The sequence below is a fragment of the Hyperolius riggenbachi genome, chromosome 7, assembly GCF_040937935.1.
Source record: "Hyperolius riggenbachi isolate aHypRig1 chromosome 7, aHypRig1.pri, whole genome shotgun sequence".
NCBI classification, from domain to species: Eukaryota; Metazoa; Chordata; class Amphibia; order Anura; family Hyperoliidae; genus Hyperolius; species Hyperolius riggenbachi.
Genome location: NC_090652.1, coordinates 31736839 through 31755432, shown reverse-complemented (window position 1 = coordinate 31755432; position 18594 = coordinate 31736839). Strand labels below are relative to the sequence as shown.

The window sequence follows — 18594 nt, the reverse complement described above, 5'->3', positions numbered from 1 at the left end:
TGCGAATCCAATATTTCCCCACAATGGACTCAATTCAAACAACTTCTCATAAATGACGTATTTTTCTCCTGATTAATAAAAATATCCTTTCAGCGCATTTACAAATAAAATAATCACTCAAATTAAGTTGTTCCTGATTAACTTCATTTCAATATTACTTTTCTTAACCTTAATTCAATTTTTTTTGCTCTTTGGGAACTTAAAAATGTAACATAGATAAGGTGAAAACAGAGGAAAACAGGCAAGAAAAGTTTTGTAAATCATGCCCATTATGTAGTAAATATTAAAATGCGCTTTTTAACGACTTCCCGACAAGCCGGCTCCAGGACGTTTTAATAAGTCGCTCGTTCCCGCCGCTGCTCTGCACGTGTGCGGCGCCCGTCCCCAAGCCGCTCCCCCCCCCCCCTTCCTGATCGGGAAAGCGGTCCTCTACCCAATCGCAATGTCTGGAATGAATGGACATGACCCCTGATCAACGGCCATTTCCATTCATAACACAGGGAGCAGTCAGAAGTAGTAAAATGTAAAAAAAAAAAAAAAAAAAAAGTGAATACAAAACAGGGGAGTGTTCACTGGCGCCATCTTGTGGCCAAAAATTAAAAATTATACATACAGGCACATAAATACACATACACTTATTAAATATTAATAAAAATTACCCCCCCCCAAAAAAAAACCTTGTAAAAAAAAAAACAGTTAAAAAATACAAATAGTTGCCTTAGGGACTCAGCTTTTTTTAAATATATATCTTATGAGGGTATATTACTATTATTTTACTACATAGGGGCTTGTCATTATGGACCGGAGTAAAAACAAAAAAACAGAAAAATAACATATTTCCAAATAAAATATTGTCGCCATACATTGTGATAGGGACATAATTTAAACGGTTTAATAATCGGGACAAATAAAAGGTGTTGGTTTTATCCACAGGAGAACGTTTTATTTTAAAACTATAATGGCTGAAAAGTGACAATGAATTTTTTTTTTAATTTTTTCGTATTATTCCCATTAAGATGCATTTAGAAAAAAATAATTCTTAGCAAAATGTACTAAATACAGAAAGCCTAATTGGTGGTGGAAAAAATCAAGGTATAGATCAGTGTTCTCCCCAGAATTTCTTTTCCAGCCGGGTGGCATGAAAAAGTGGCCGGGTGGGGCGAGATGAAATAATGTAGGGCCAGTGCTTCTCTGCACATTTCTGCTTACAGCAGAGGTGGAGTTGAGCTGATGACAGCCGGGTGCTCACCAAAACTAGCTGGGTGGAGCACCCGGCTATAAGAGCCTGGGGAGAACACTGTTAGATCATTTTGTTGTGATAATTAGTAATAAAGTTATTGGCGAATAAAAGGGAGGAGCACTGACAGGTGAAAATTGCTCTTGTCCGTAAGGGTAAAAACCCTTGGGGGTAAACTTAACATGAGAAAACCAAAAGAAAAAAATAAAATATATATAAAAAAAGCAAAGCTCGGTTTCCACTTGCGGCCAATGGGATCGGACAGTGTAATGTCCACTTTGATGGTCCGCTGTGGTAAAGCTGTAGCCTCGCGCAGATGTGTTACCACCATAGGCAATATGAAAGGATGTATCCGCCTGGCTGGGATTATCGTGGACTGCACAGAATTGTGGCCTGCTTACTGCCACGGATCCAGTGCATATTGACAAGTGTGAACAGCGCCGTTCACGGTCGGTTTAGCGATGAGTGGAAAATGAACACAAAATGTCCATTCTCAGCTCAAGTGGGAACACAGCCTAACATGTGGTTTCCCCACAGATGATGTCTTACCGAGCAGAGGTTGCCTCTCGCCCACTCGCAGCTGGTGGTGGAACTGCTTGCTGATCATCCTCCTGCGAGCGTCGAACTCATGGGCCGCCATGTACGGGATCTCCAGCAGCATGGCGGACACCAGGTACACACATTCCAGGAGCTCCAGGTTGATATGCATGTGGAAGGGGATCTGCCTGCGCTTCTCTATTTTCTCCTGCTCCTGGTTTCTCTCCTGCATGGTCCTCATCAGCAGGCCCTGGCCCAGCAGCTCCTTGGCCCGCCCACTAGACTGGATGTCCAGGAGGGCCGTGTGGGCGTCCCGGATCATGCCCTGCCTGAAGGCACAGATGCCCAGCTGCACCAGCGTCCGATTATACAAGATCTGGAGGTGACACAAAGGTCGGATCACAGCAGGCAAGCAATAACCTTACATAAAGAGCTACTCAAGGCAAATAAAACCATATACTACTGTACTAAGTCACATCACAAAACCACTCTTCATGTCTGAAGTCCATTATTCAAAGCTATGAGACTAACCTCCCTCTACCCAACACTAACCTCCAGCCCAGTTACTTCTCCCCGCCAATATCTTGCACTTACTGCGCTAGGCTAAAATATAGCCGAGATCCAAATTATCCACCTATTACCGTAACACCAAAATAGCCTATTACCTTGTTGACGCCACCATAATTACCAATTACATTGTGGGGTATGGCGGCACCCAGATCGCCAGGCATGCCATGCTCCCCAATTCCCCACTTCGTCTAGAACAGTGCTGTCTAACTGGCGGCCTAGAGAGCTGTTTTCTTTGTCACTCCCCCCCCCCCCCCCCCTCTCACTACTTCTGCCAGGCCCACCGGCTTTCTTTCCATTTGGCCCCACCCCCCAAAGCCAGGAAATTGCACTTTTCACTAAACAAGCTCCGCTGCATGGCTCAGTGATCCGCTTGGCTCTGCCTCTGGCAATGATCTGCTCACATGCTCCACCCCTGGTTAGGATTCACAGCCTCTCCATGTTTTCTGCCAAGGCCACTATTCTTTACCCCGCTCCGTCCCTGCCTAGACCAAGTCTCCCGGGAGTGTCACCATCACGGCTGTGGAGTCGGTACAAAAATCATCCTCCATTTAGAAGACCACCGATTCAAACTCAGACCCAAAATGGCTCCAACTCCGACTCCTTAGTCTAATTCTTACAAGGGTTGAGGATTTGGTACAAAAATCATCCGACTCCTCAGCTTATGAAACCACGACTCCAACTCCGACTCCATGTACCAAAATTGCCCCGACTCCAACTCCACAGCCCTTGTTGCTATCCATGTCTATGAAGATGGACAGCACTGGTCTAGAGGTATAGCCTATCCTTCAGTTCAGAAGAAAGAAGAGCCCCCTTTACCTGCACTGGAGGGTCTGCATGGTGGATGTTGTCTTGAAGATGGGACATGAGCATAAGGTCACGGGCCTGGAACCAGCGGTTGTGGAGAGCATGGTGGTAGATATGACACAGAATGGCGCAGGTTCGGATTCTGTCTGTCCTGTCCTTGGCATAGATGTATTTACACAGCCTGTCCATGAGAATGGCACTGTCTTCAGCCTCATTCTCTGCCTGGTCCTGTTCAGACTGCAAGCGGGAGCAAAGGAAAAGTGTTAATGCTACAATCAGAGCCTTAACCTCAGTCATCAAGAAAGTTTAGTGCACTTTCACCAGAATAAATAAAAAGCTACTCCTAGCTACAAGTAAATCACGTAAATCACTTCATTGGATCCAGGACAACTTAAAGGGTACCCAAGGCAAACATCAGGTAAAAAAATAGATACCTACCTTGAAAGAGGGAAACCTCTGGATCCTGTAGAGGTTTCTCACTGTGTCCTCTGCACCACCGTTGCTGCTCAAAGACCCCCAAAAGAAATCCAACGTGAGAATATTTCAGATCCAGGCTGCTGTATTCCTCTTCATTTATGAGTGTGGCCGTGCGTGCGCCTGCACAAGTACAGCCGTGTCTGCGCAGCAAGCCAGTGCTGCTCCTGCACGAGTGGCTCCATGTTACTGCACAGGCGCGGCTTTGCTCTTGCAGGTGCAGCAGGGTCACAGTCGAACATGAAGAGGAGTGCAGCTCGGATCTTCCTGAGGGTCTTGGCGAGTGGAGGCAGGTGGCAAGGTGGGGACACAGGAAGCCTTTACAGCATACATGTCAAACTCCGGCCCGTCGGCCAAATATGGCCCTCGCAATCTGATTTTGCCCTCAGGTGGTTTCCTTACGTTGCATTATGTTTGGGCCACTCTGGATCACCAGGGAAGTCGGATGGGGAGGGGTAAAAGCACTAGTTACCAGGGAACTGTATAGGAGAGGGAAGGGGACCACTAGACCACCAGGGAACTGTATAGGGGATCGAGGGGGGCCATTAGACACCAGGGAACTTTATAAGGGAGGAAGGTGGCCATTAGACATTGAGGTCGGCCTGCAACCTGGTCCGAGTTTAATTTCGGCCCACTTTTCACTTGAGTTCGACACCCCTGAGCTTCCCTCTTAGGCAAGTACAGCATCTGTTTTTTAACCAGATGTTCGCCTTGAGCACACTTTAAAAGTGAATCTAATTAGACAACGTGGAGACAAAGCTATATACTATAAATCAGGGTAGCAGTAGAATCACAGAAACCGACTCCTCGTCATCCCAATACAGCCGTATCGATTTCCAACAGTGAAATAGAAGAAATGATTAGAGCAGGGATGAGCGAGAACTATTTCGCGAAAAACAAGATCGCCCCATATTGTGCAGGTTGTGTATGGCGGGGATACCTCACCTAAGCCTCCGCCTCTCTTACGATGCGCTACATGCTGCATTCCATCTTCTTACACTTTCGCATTCAGAGGGGAAGATCCGGACCAGTTTAAAAGGCAGAAGTGGAACAAGATGGAACGAGGCACAGAGCGCATCAGTAGAGAGGCCGCGGCTTATGTGATACACACACAACCAACACACATCAGAATGATTTCCCTTTGTGAAAAATAGTTTTTGCTCATCCCAATAGCAAAGTAAAGTAACATCTGTTTGCTTCATGTTATGCATTTATTATCATCATACGGGTACTACATGCCTTTGTTTAAGTCTGACTAGTGCTCCTCTCTGCATGGAAACAGCACTCAGAAGACAAAAGCCTTACCTTGGACTCCTGGCCGGTGCTGAGCTGCCTCTGATGCGCTTTGTAGTCGAATTTGTAGTAAGTGTGCATGATTCTTCTGAGGTACACCCTGCAGATCTCCTCCGTGCTGCCCTTCTCCTGCAGGTACTGCTGCACCCGCTCAATGATGGCACACACCTGCGCTTCATCCTTCAGATTGTCCACATATTCTGCAGAGCGCAAAACACCGAGATGAGCCCAGAAAGATCTAGAGACAGAAACCTTCACTACCCAGGGCTGGGTCTAGTTACAACGGGCCCCCCCAGGCAAAATTATTTCTGGGGCCACCCTGACTGACCTCACACTCACTAAAGCAGCATGATGAGCACATGTTTTGCTTCCAAATTCCCCCACAAGCCCCCAGGGCTCCCGACCAACTTTATTTTGGTCCCCTTTCAAAATGTTTGGCAGTGTGGCAATTACAAATTCTGCCACCAGGTCACAGAAGAAAGGCGCCCCTACGAAGATGAAGACGGAAGCTCACGGAGCCACGGACTGATGGAAAGACAGGCAAGTTGCTGCACTGCTGAAAACTTTAAAGGGGCAACAGGGACCAAAATTAACTTGAGGTAGACTTGGGGAGGGCTGGCTTGGGGCCTTAGGGCTGCCCCTATGGTAGCGCCGGCAGTGCCCCTACCAAAAGAATGGATGGTCTTATGCTACTGACCTTGTGAATGTGGGTCTGTGTTCTGCATGATTTTGGTGAACTCTTCGTCCATTCGTTCGATCAGCGTCAGGATACAGCCGCGGACTCGCAGAGGCTGCTTGGGGAGATCAGAGAGTCAAGTCATTCATTAGACAACAATCTGGGATATCAGCTCATAGGATAAAAACAATCATCATAAACCACAAGACTTTCAGTCGTTGCCTTCACTCTGCCGGCGTTGACTGTACATACTCTAACACCATCCACCTCCTACTAAGACACCAAAAATGATCTACACATCTGCTCCCACCCCCCAAAGTAAATAGAAAACCTTTTCTAAAATTATTTAGGCTGAAAGTTCTCCTGCACCATACTTAAAGTGTCCCAGAGATTAACAGAACAAAACAATCAATACTTACCCAGGGGTTTCCTCCAGCCCCATTAGCACGTCTGAATCCCTTGCCGCCCCTCCCACCATCTACCGTTCAGCCGCAAACAGCCCCAGTACCTGGCTCAGTCAGGTCCAGTCTGGGTCTTCTGCGCATGCATGGGAGGTCTGAGCATGCGCAGTAGACCCGAACTGATGCGACTGAGCCAGTTACCAGGGCTTTTGATCTGGCCTTTAAAGGGAGACGTGTCTCCTGACTCTTCACAAGCCACAACCAGCTACGTGTTTGTAAAACGTCACCCAAAGCGTTCACAGTTGGTTTCAGGTGAGAAAAATCTGACATCTGGATGTAGTGAGCGTGAGACACACCGGTGATTACCTGGTCTGTAACAGAGAGGTTTTCAGAGTCTTCCAAGATATTCTCCCCAATAAACATGTTGGGATTGGCGAAGAGGATGTCCAGGAGATCGCCGATGCATTCCAGACATTTCTTCCACATGTCCGCCTGAGGAAAGAGACCAAGACAAATGAGTGCACAAAAAGAGTAAATAACATAAATACTAAACACAGATAAACATCTGAAATACTCTCTTCCAGCCAATGAGCAGTCATCAAGACAAAAAAAAAAAAGCATGTTACATGGCCACTTCAGGTGTTCACAGTGCCACTATCTCTACATACCTTCATGTAAGCGGCCAAGTTGGGGTTGTAGTCATACAGCGATGCCACAATATTGAATTTTATCTTGACGGCGATGCCTTGTCCCAGATTGTTCTCTTCCGAGATTGCCACCAGCAGGTGCAGGAGCTCAATCTGGGCCGCCCTGCAAGGAGAGAGGAAGGAAACAAAAACATTCAAGTAGAACTAAAAGAAAGATGGACATTTTTAAAACCTTAAAGCGGACCTAGTTTTGACAGAGGGGACCGGATTGGCTCCAAAGCAATTGTCAGTGTACGGTCAGATAGCTTGTACATGTGTGATGGGACAAGAAACAGTACCCTGTTCCTGAAAAAAAGTCTGTGTGGGGAACCCAGTACAGGTTTAGTATATTCTAGTTTTCCCTGGTTTTAGTCCTCTAAACATAGGTGACTTATGGTCAGGAGCGTCTTATGGTGCAGAAAATATAGTACTAACGTACAAAAAGACCAAGTTTTCCCAGATTCCCCTGGCATAGCTGCAAGTCAGGGGAATGATGTATGTGGCCGGTGCTTACCTATCTGTGCCCTTCTTCCCTCTGGCCTGCAGGATCTCGTTCAGCTTCTTCACCACGATGGGGGGAGTGATCTCTGTGCCTTTGGCAAACATCTTTGGTTTCTCCTGAAAATAGATCAAGGACAGCATTTGGTGCACCAGTCACGGGTTAAGTTTAGCAGCTTGGGTCTTCCTGCAAACACCGCATACAGAAGTTCGACAGCTGCTGGACGAAATCCACATTCCTTCATGGAAGTATGAAATCTCTGGTCAAGCTAAATGGCTGTCTGATGGAAGCTGCCACTATCCCGATTAACACGCTGTGTGCTGGTTCCAGAGCCATAAAGACAGACACACTGCCATTTTAAACAGAACCCGAGGCGAACCTGCTGGCACGCCAAGACTCTCTGGAACACGAACCTGCTGGCACGCCAAGACTCTCCGGAACACGATCCTGCTGGCATGCCAAGACTCTCCGGAACATGAACCTGCTGGCACGCCAAGACTCTCCGGAACATCGGGGACATGTTCCACTTCTGGCACAAGCTCGGTCGCACCTGTGAGCTAGCATTGAGCAGCTCATGCATGATCAGCTCTGGCTTTTATTGCCGGCAGGGCCACAGTTGTGCAGGTGCAGTACGGCCACTCTATACCCTTGCTGGAATTCTTTTGGGGGTCCACGCTCAGCAACAGGGGATCGGAGGATCATATGGGAAACCTCTATAGGATACAGAGGCTTCCCTCTCCTTACAGCAAGCATGTGCTTTCGTGCCAGAGGTTCACCTCGCATTTACTTTAAACCGGAACGGAGCACATATATACCAAAATATACAAAATAAGATTTGTACAGTAGGCCATTTTAGGGGGGGGGGGGGGGTGTTGGCTGCTCCATTCAATGGGAATTTAAGCTACTACAATATGAAGGTGTGTGTGTGGGGGGGGGGGGGGGGTATTCGACTGGTACAAATGTCCTATGACAGGCTCTGTTAGACCATAACCCCACTTAATATTGGCAAGGTGAGATAAAACCTATGCCCACTACTGCCATCTCTTACCTTCACCAGCGGGACTCCGCCTTTGACCTTCTCCCACTCTCCTCCTGCTCCCTCCTCATCCTCTTCACCTTCCTCATCCTCCCGCTTCTTCAGCTTCCGCTGCTGCTGCTTCTTCTTGTCTTTCTTCTTCTCTCCCCCTGGGCGATCAGCGTCTCCCCCAGTCCTGCAACATGGCAAATCACCGGATGAAGCAAGGAAGACTAAACGTCCAAGATTAGCATAAAACTGAATATATAGGGTTAAAACCAAAATATCAATCTGCGGACTTAACCTTCTCTTGCCCTAAGACAGCTTTACGCAAGACAGTGAAGTGCACTCTGAAAGAGAAATTCCTGTATGAACCGCACATCAAACCCTGCCAATACCTAAGCCCTGTAAAGGGTACCGGAAAAAAACAAAACAAAATTGTTGCCTTATAACAGGGAAGGGCTCTGGATCCCACACAGCCTTCACGGTTCTATCTGCATCCTTTTGTGTGTCCCAACCCTTCCCCCCCCCCCCCCCCCTCATGTCTTGGAATAAGCCTTCAGTAGTCCTCAGATAGCTTTGGAAGCATTCTCATGCCCAAATACTTCCGAGGATGAGAGGATCCTCATGTGCAGTACGGATGTGGCCGTCTTCTGAAGCCCTCAGGGAAGCAAGTGTTTCCAGAGCCTTCAGAGGACTACCAAAGGCATTATTTGAAAAGGGGGAGAGCAGTAAAACTTAGTGATGCAGAGGCCCTGGAAGGTTCTATGGTATGCTGAGCCTAAGCCTCCCCATAGGTGAGTATTTCATTTTTAGAGCGGTTCAAATTTGCTTTAAAGCCCCGTATACTCTTGTCAAATATATAACATTGCATTATTTCCTTCAATTAATTTTTATCTTTTGATTTTCTTTTAGGTCACAGACTCAAAATTACTGCTGAAATGATTAATAATCAGTTTTTGTATAACCAATTTTTGTATCTTGCTTAAAGTGTAATGATGTGAAATTATTCTCATTTATTCCCATGCTGAGAATGACCTAACCAATAGCTGAAATATTTTAGCAAGCACATTAGCGAATACTTGGCAGAGGTCTCCTAGTATGACTCATAGGTTAGAAAGAGAAAGTGAAGGCAGATTACATTCCAGAAATTATTTCTGATGATGTAATTTGCTATGACATACGCATATGTTAATTAGCAGGAGGCGTTAGTTTCATTTTCTGTTTAACACTATAAAGATAAAGGTAACAAGACAGAACTCTATGCTGTTGCTCTGCTACTTAAACGCTCTTAGGAACTGGTATGCATTTCATGCAATATATTTTGGTGGACATTCTAATATGTTAGCAGATATCTTAGCAATAGGCATCTTAATCATATCCTTTTTATATGTAATTTTTGTATATTCTCTGTACATTTTTACAAGAATACATTATATTTACTGATAATTCTCATGTCTGCTTGTTCTAATTTTTTCAATCTGGGATATACTGAAACAAATCTATATGCAAGCTTTCAGTGGCTTAACACCCATTGATATTAACAGTTGGAAGCTGCAATGCTAAATTATGAGTTGCACTTCTTATCTGTTAGTAATCCTTTATAAAGTATAGGAGCTGGCACTCTTGCTTGACCTAATTCTCTGTTGCAAATTCAACAATGAATGCAACATTATAAAAGAAGGGGATTAACCACTTGCCGACCGTGCACTCATAACGCGCGTTGGCAAAGTGGCAGCTGCAGGACCAGCGACGCAGATCTGCGTCGCCGGCTGCAGGCTAATTAATCAGGAAGCAGCCGCTTGCGCGAGCGGCTGCTTCCTGTCAATTCACGGCGGGGGGGCTCTGTGAATAGCCTGCGGGCCGCCGATCGCGGCTCGCAGGCTAAGTGTAAACACAAGCGGAAATAATCCGCTTTGTTTACATTTGTACAACGCTGCTACAGTAGCAGCGTTGTAGTAGATCAGCGATCCCCGGCCAATCAGCGGCCGGGGATCGCTGTTACATGACAGGCAGGAGCCTGTTAGAGGCTGCACAGGACAGATCCGTTCCTGTGCAGCCTCCGATCTCCGGGGCAGGGAGGGAGGAGAGGGAGAGGGGGAATACTGCGGTGGAGGGGGCTTTGAGGTGCCCCCCCCCGCAACACCCAGGCAGGCAGGAGCGATCAGACCCCCCCAGCACATCAACCCCCTAGTGGGGAAAAAAGGGGGGCGATCTGGTCGCTCTGCCTGCACCCTGATCTGTGCTAGGGGCTGCACAGCCCACCCAGCACAGATCAGCTAAAGCAGCGCTGGTCCTTAAGGGGGGGTAAAGGCTGGGTCATCAAGTGGTTAAATAATGATCCAACCAGTATGTTACGACGCCACAATACCCAATAAGCAGGAAAGGGGAGGGGCAGCGCCCAGGCTGTGTTGATGAACTGCAGAGTGAAGAAAGGTGAGGCACAGAAAAGGATATACTGACTGTTATGTGTGTAGGCTGGCCGAATGACATGGCTAGTTGTCTGGGGGGCGGTAGGTGTTTAGTCCCCTCAAGGCAAAGCACAGAGCCAAGGAAAACAAGTAAATAAACCCTGGACATAAAACACAACACGACCTGAAGCCTAGTCTTCCAAGAGAAGTCTACACACTCACTTCTTAAGGAACTTTGAAGCCAGAGAGGTGTATTTGCCCTCATCGTCCTCAGATTCCGAGTCAGAGTCCTCAGAGTCAGAGCCCCAGTCTTCATCGTCAGAAGATTCATCATCATCCTCCGCCTCCTGAAGAATGAACATAAACATTAAACGTCTCCAAGGGCTTGAAACTGCAAATGTTAAGTGTTACCTCTTTCAAAAGTTTAACTCATTGACAAACCTAGAAACTGAGGTCTTTACCCAGAATCCTCCTTACCTCAGTTTTCTTCAAGAACTTGCTTCGGGAGTCTGGTGGTGCTGATTCTATCTTCTTTAAGAACTTGCTGGCACTCATACCTTCGTCCTTATCATCGTCACTGGAAGATGAGGCTAAGTGACAGGAGAGGAACAAAGAGTTAGCAAGCACGACTTACTACTCTTTAACCACTTTGAATCCCTTGCTACGCTTATCTACTCCCCACAAAACTTCACCTGAAGCTCAGGGGAGTAGATAGGCATACTTGTGGTTAACAGTGTGCTGTATGCCCAATAAGCTATCTGATTATGTATATAGGGTATCATTTTAACCGTGACAAGTGAGAGAATAGATTTTGTGTTTGACAACTGAGGGCTAAGTCATGTGATTGTTTTTACCGGAAAACTGAATGAAAAGCAATAAAACTTATTTTCATGTACTCTGTACCCCCAAATAAATACTTGTAAAAAAAAAAAAAAAAAAAAAGTGACAGCATTGAAAAGAGAATACATAGTTACCCTAGGGACTTAGCTTTTAAAATATGTATGCCATGCGAGTGTATTACTGTTAATCATGAAGATAAGGGCTTTTAATTACTGATAGAGTACAATGAGAAAACAAACAACACAAACCAGAAACTAATATATTATCGCCATACATTGTACTAGGAACATTATTTAAATGTTGAGATAACCAGGACAAATTAGCAAATACAATGTGTGGGTTTTACCTATGGTAACATTGTTTATTTGAAAGCTATAGTGGATGGAAATGGAGAAATAGTGTATTTTTTCTTTTTTTTCTCATTTTTCCCTTTAAAATGCACAGATAACAACAATTACTAAAAGCAAATATCACCCTCACAAAGCATAATTTGTGGCAAAAAAAACAAGATATAGATTATTTACATCTGATGAGTAGCAATAAAGTTATTGGTGAATGAATGGGAGGAGTGCTGAAATGTGAAAATTGCTCTGGTTTTTAAGCAAAAAACCCTGTGGTGCTGAAGTGGTTAAGTGTACCTGAGGCAAACCTTGGGTCAAAAAGCAAATACTCCCCTAATTAGAGGGAAGCCTCTGAGATCCTGTAGATGCTTCACACGCCATCTTCTGGACCTTGATTGCCACTCACAGATCACTCAAAGAAATGTTGTCGGATTAAAGATCCAGGCCACACCCCTCTTCATGCATGAGAGTGGCCGTACTGCACCTACATGAGTACGGTCACACCTGGGCGTGAGCCGTTCCGGGCTACCGTACAGGCACAGCCCCAATAAATACATCAAGGGAGGGAGTGGAGAAGAGTGGGTAAAATCTTCCAGCAGGTGCCCAGGGGGCAAGGAGGACATGAGAAGCCTGCAGGATCCAGATGCTTCCCTTTTCTTGGGTAAGACCTTTCAGCACGCATTTTTTTTTATCTTTATGATCAAATTCATCAATATTCACCATATACTATCTAGAATAGGATAGGTAAGTGATACTAATCAGTTGATATGTTGAATTTATTTGTTTTTTTATATAGGGTTTGAACCCACTTTAAAGAGAACCCGAGGTGTGTTTAAAGAATGTTATCTGCATACAGAGGCTGGATCTGCCTAAACTGCCCAGCCTCTGTTGCTATCCCAAACCCCACTAAGGTCCCCCTGCACTCTGCAATCCCTCATAAATCACAGCCATGCTGTGAGGCTGTGTTTACATCTGTAGTGTCAGTCTCAGCTGCTCCCCCGCCTCCTGCATAGCTCCAGTCCCTGCCCCCGTCCCTTCCCTCCAATCAGCAAGTGGGAAGGGATGCAGGCGGGGACCGGAGTTCTGCAGGAGGCGGGGAGAGCAGCAGACTGAAACTATAGAGATAAACACAGCCAGCTCTGACAAGCCGTTTGTCAGCAGCGTGGCTGTGATTTATGAGGGATTGCAGTGTGCAGGGGGACCTTAGGGGGGTTTGGGATAGCAACAGAGGCTGGGCTGTATAGGCAGATCCAGCCTCTGTATGCAGATAATATTCTTCAAACCCACCTCGGGTTCTCTTTAAGGGCACCTTATTCATTGTATTATGATTTTTAATTTTGAGGTTCATCCCACTACATACATTCATTCAGCTGAATTGATTTTCAAACTGTTTTAGATAGAATATTGGTGTCTCCTAGTAACTTAAAGGGAAACTGTAGCAAGAGGTATATGGAGGCTGCCATATGTATTTCCTTTTAAGCAATATCATTTGCCTGGCAGCCCTGCTGCTCCTCTGCCTCTATTACCTTTAGCCATAGACCCTGAACAAGCATGCAGCAGATCAGGTGTTTCTGACATTATCAGATTTGAGAACAGTAGCTGCGTGCTTTTTTCTGGTGTGATTCAGACACTACTGCAGCCAAATAGACCAGCAGGGCTGCCAGGCAACTGGCATTAACAGGAAATAAATAGGGCAGCCTCCATATTCTTTTCACTTCAGTGATGCGTCGTCAGAAAACTCCTCACCTTCTGAGTCATCATCATCATCCTTCTCCTGATCTTCATCTGCCGATTCTTCAGGATTCTGAGAGGCAAACGAAGAGAGACAACTGATGACTACAGCATCACTGGAGACAGACATTCCCACACTCGCAGTGAAAGGTATCTGGCCTGCTACTCAACCTTACTCACACTACACAAAGTGTTACCATTTATTAAATCAGCATTGAAACACAAATATAAGCTGATTTTTCACAGAGTTATACACCCTGCTCTAGTGACTGAGCCTGCAGACTCTTCCCTGCTGAGTCCACTGACCACCACTAGGAAACATTAGGCATGCTAGGGACATGATATAACAATTCAATAAAATGATTGGCTTAATGAGATGTTAAAGGAATACTATAGATACCCAAGTGTTCTAAAATAACAATGTGCAAATAATGTCTAAGGAGCTGTGTAAACATTTTCCTACTTTTCATGTTAAATATCAGAGGCAAAAGCTGTAATTGAGGGTAGGATTTAGCTATATTGGGACAAATCAATTGCAGAAGGGTGTCTGCTTCAATGCACAGCCAGAGTTGCATATCAGACTACAGAAAGCAAATATCAAACATATCAAACTCTGAAAGCAAAAACAGTATAAAAAGCTGTGACAATTAGCTACATTTCCTCTGCTCTCTTCAGACAGGTCAGTCAGAAACACAGGACACAGGAGCTGCAGCTGTTGGGAGCTCTCTTCTCTGTCACACACAGAGCTACACAGAGTTAACTGATCAAGTGTGAGGGGAATTCCCCCTCTTCTCATGGCTCAGTCAGCCATCAGTTTTGGTATCAGTAAACTTTGAAAGTATTTTGCTAACAGTAAACAAAGAAGTTGCTATTAAAATGTATACACCAGTACTTAGCAGCACTTCCCAAACAATTCCTGTGTCAATTGAAAAAAAAAAAAATGTGAATCAATAGTATTCCTTTAAAGGGAAGGTTCAGGGAGGGGATTAAAAAAATAAAAATAAATTTCCACTTACCTGGGGCTTCCTCCAGCCCGTGGCAGGCAGGAGGTGCCCTCGCCGCCGCTCCGCAGGCTCCCGGTGGTCTCCGGTGCCCGACCCGACCTGGCCAGGCCCGGCTGCCAGGTCGGGCTCTTCTGCGCTCCATTTCCTGGGACTTCTGCGTCCCACGCCGGCGCATGCACAGTACAGCCCGGCGTACGACCGATGACGTCAGCGCGCCGGCGTGGGACGCAGAAGTCCCAGGAAATGGAGCGCAGAAGAGCCCGACCTGGCAGCCGGCCTGGCCAGGTCGGGTCGGGCACCGGAGACCACCGGGAGCCTGCGGAGCGGCGGCGAGGGCACCTCCTGCCTGCCACGGGCTGGAGGAAGCCCCAGGTAAGTGGAAATTTATTTTTATTTTTTTAATCCCCTCCCTGAACCTTCCCTTTAAGGGTGTGAGCCCACTGTTGCGTTTATAAAACCGCATGTGTTTATACATGCAGCAGTGGGCTCAGGCCCTAATACAGAGCACTGTACACACTGCATGACTGTGGAACGTCCTTTCGCTCCATACAACCCACTGCTATACAGATGATGATCAGCACCTTCCCTTTGTAGTTCCTGACCTAACAGCGAGTACCACCCGAACCACTGAGGCTTCAGGTTGGCTGCCGTCATTTCCCCTTTGCTGTCTTACATTCCGTGCAAAGAAAGGAGCAGTTAAAAAGAATTTAAAAAAATAAAAAAACTACTCGCTTATGGAGAAGCAGTGTTCCTTCCAGGATCTTTTAGCCGGGTGCCTCACACCCGAACACTGGGAGAGGGAGAGCTCTGGATTCCATACAGCCTCACAAGTCCTCTCTCCATTCCCTCAAACCACAACTGTACCAATCCCCCCCCCCTCCCCCTTTCCAAGCAAAATGATTCAACCAAGGGGGTCAGTACACTTTCAGCCCTCCTTTGGTAGCCTTTGGATGAACTCGTGTCCCCAAAGCATTTTAGGATGAGCAGGTCCGTACTACGCAAACACGGGTCTGCGCATGTGCAGTACAAATGAATTGTTTTTAGAAGTGATCGGAGACTTGGGAGCTTCCGAAGCCTTACGAGGAGTCCTGGAGGTGCGGAATTTGAGACATCGGTGGAATGAGAGCACAGGGAGAGGATCAGAAAGGCTCTATAGGGTCCAGAGCCTTCACTCTACAAAGGTATCTGACCCGAAGGAAGTTTCCTTGCTTCACATCTACTATTAAATGCAAAGGCCCAAATTCCTTTCCACAGAAAAAACAAAAGAAAAGTCCAGCTTTGGCCACACTATAGCAAACGGAAACCCTTCAAGGTACAAACATTTATAACAGACAGTAGATATTCATGGTCAAATCAGTGTGGCATATGAGCAACAAGGGGTCTTCATGCATTTAAGACTTTTTGTATTCATTTAAGCGGACCTGAACTCAGGACTTCCTCTCTGCTCTAAGGGCTCTTTCACATTAGGGCAGATTTTCTGCGTTTCAACGCAAAGGATAAAGTTTGCGTTACCCAAGGTGAAATGAAAGTCCATAGACTTTCATTTTAGCTTTCACATATAACGCAGCCTTTTTGTGCGTTGCGTTACACTGCACCCAGGCGCAGTTTTTCAGCCAACGCTAGCTTTATGCGTTACAATGTTAGTCAATGTAAAACGCACACTATGCGCGTTTTTAATCCGTTAACGCAGGCAATCAGTCCCAGAATGCAACAGAGGAACAATGTAGAAAGTTGAAAACTAAAAGCTGCGTTTTCCTATGTCCTGTAACGCATTGAAAACGGATTAAAAACGCACACTCACTGCAGTGCACTGCAGTGCAAAACGCATTAAAACGCATACAACAAAACGTATGCTTTGAGCGTTCTCCAACGCAAGCTCTGATGTGAAAGAGCCCTAAAAGATACACAACTGCATAATAGTCTTTAAAGAGACTATGAAGACTCATACCTTCCGTTTTTTTTTATTTTAATCTTGTTAAGCATTATATCCTAAGTGGAATCACCAAAATCCCGCTGCAAAACGAGTTTTTTTAATGACCTGCAAAGTACCACGATTTTGCAGGTCGCAGATCGTGCTGCCCTGGAGAGGCAGAGCTTTGAGCTGTAGCTCTGCCTCTCCGCAATCAATCTCTGCGAATCTCCACCTCCTCTCAGTGAAAGAAGACTGAGAGAGACGGGAAGAGGCGGCGATCAGCAGAGATTGACTGCGGAGGAGGCAGAGCTACAGCCTAAAGCTCAGCTTCTTCTAGGAAGTAAAGCCCTGCGAGCCCTGGAGCTTTGCAGGGCTATTTCTCTATTAAAAAACATTTGTTTTGCAGCGGGATTGCGGCGCTTCCACTTAGGATATACTGCTTAAAGCGGTATTGTCACCATAAAAATCAAATTTCAACAGCAACTGGTCTGAGTGTATTAAGTGATAAAGATGCTAATCCTGCATTCAAAACTTTTTCTGCTGTTATGGTTTGGAGTTATCACATACTTTTGGAGCACTGGCCCCAGTGCCAAAAAGTTGAATGCTGGGAGTTCTTTTGAATGCTGGGAGTTCTTTTTATCTATAATATATTCCTCCTCTTCCATTTATTTCCCTGCCTAACTGATCACTTCTGTTTACAAGCAAGGCTGAGGTGACTCAGTGATTGGATGTGTAAATAAAAAAAAAAAAAAAACTCTGGGAGGAGAGCAGCTAATGAATACACAATGAGCAAGAGAAGGGAGGGGGGAAACAAGAGTCAGGGAGGATATGATGTCAGCATTAGCTTGGCAAGATGGCCACTGCCAAGAAAAGGATTTTCTGCTTTTCCTTTATAAAATTCCCAGGAATCATTACGTGGATAGCACAATACATCTGTTATGTAAGTAGAAGTAGTATTTATCTACTTATATATGTGTTTTTTATTACTAGGTTAGCATGGCTGTCGCTTGTTCTTTAACAAGATTAAATGAAAAAACAAGGGAAACAATGAGACTTCAGAGTCTCTTTATAGAAAAACATTTCTTTGTTACAGGTGATACAAATTCTGCAATAAATCTGCATTGAGTCTACTTCCTGCTTTAATGGAAGCAGACATAGGGTTAATATCCTGTGTTTACAAATTAGCTGCTCTTCTGTGGCAGTCAGCTGACTAAGCAGAGATCAAATTACAGTGGTGATTAGTCACAGATGAGGTGGATTTAGACAGGCTAAACTCTCTAAATACATACAGGGTGCATTTCTCTATGTTTTCCTTCTTTCCTGTGCAAGAGTTCAGCTCCACTCTAAACTAAAATAGGTAGATTAATGGTTCAAGTTTACAATAATAATATGGGAAAGAAAATATAAAATTGGACTGGGGTTAGCAAGTCAATAAGGAACATTTCCTGCCCGTCTTTTTGGCAGATGGGGCTCAGAATCGCTGGTGTAAGTGAGGAAGCTGCAGTGTGTGCGGTTGTCTCACCTGCTTGTAGGCAGATATGGGTCCTTCAAAGTCCCGGTTATACTTGCGCAGCTTCTGCCGCAGAGTGCTCAGGGCCTTCGCGTTATTCTTATTCATCTTCTTCTTGCCTTCTTTATCCTCCCAGAGCTGCAACACAAAACAAGCACATGGCTCAAAGTCTGACTGATGCTTCAAATATAGTAAACAAGCAATTTCAACAAAAGTATTAAAGGACACGTCCGAAAATCTACTTATCATCCAGCACCTGGCAGCCGCTATGTCCCACGTCGCAGCTCTGCTCTCAGCCGCCGGTTGTCCCCGACAGAGCAGAGCCCCACCTCGCAAGGTTGTCTTCTACTGCGCCTGCACGAGCGCTGCTGTCAATCAAGTCCACGTTGTCTGGAGTGTACTGCGTAGGTCGGGCTCTGCACCAGACGAGTGGAGCTGTGGCGAGGGACATAGCAGCTGCCAGGGGCTGGCGGAAGCCCCAGGTAAGTTTTTTTTTTTTTTTTTTAGCAAGCCCAGACATTCCCTTTAAAGAGAACCTGAGGTGGGTTTTAAAAATCCTAATTGCACACAGAGGATCTGCATATAATGCCCAGCCTCTGTTACTATATTGTTCTCCCCCAGAGCCCCCCGCGCTCTGCTGGCCCCCATAAATC

General features: G+C 45.7%; 1 protein-coding gene across 5 annotated transcripts in view; it reads right to left on the bottom strand.

Annotated features, from left to right (window-relative positions):
- EIF3CL (eukaryotic translation initiation factor 3 subunit C like) overlaps positions 1–18594 on the bottom strand; it is a 41817-nt gene that overhangs the window by 12745 nt on the left and 10478 nt on the right. For 3 of the 5 annotated variants that reach the window (XM_068243860.1, XM_068243863.1, XM_068243861.1), the window contains exons 5-16: positions 17954–18079; positions 13531–13588; positions 11081–11193; positions 10826–10950; positions 8226–8388; positions 7193–7296; positions 6661–6802; positions 6359–6484; positions 5613–5709; positions 4928–5115; positions 3161–3385; positions 1787–2150 (exon numbers count right to left, since the gene is read on the bottom strand). In XM_068243860.1, coding sequence (XP_068099961.1) covers positions 1787–2150; positions 3161–3385; positions 4928–5115; positions 5613–5709; positions 6359–6484; positions 6661–6802; positions 7193–7296; positions 8226–8388; positions 10826–10950; positions 11081–11193; positions 13531–13588; positions 17954–18079 — 1831 coding nt within the window. The remainder of the gene's footprint in view (positions 1–1786; positions 2151–3160; positions 3386–4927; positions 5116–5612; positions 5710–6358; positions 6485–6660; positions 6803–7192; positions 7297–8225; positions 8389–10825; positions 10951–11080; positions 11194–13530; positions 13589–17953; positions 18080–18594) is intronic. The other 2 variants (XM_068243862.1, XM_068243864.1) reach the window with 1 other exon arrangement.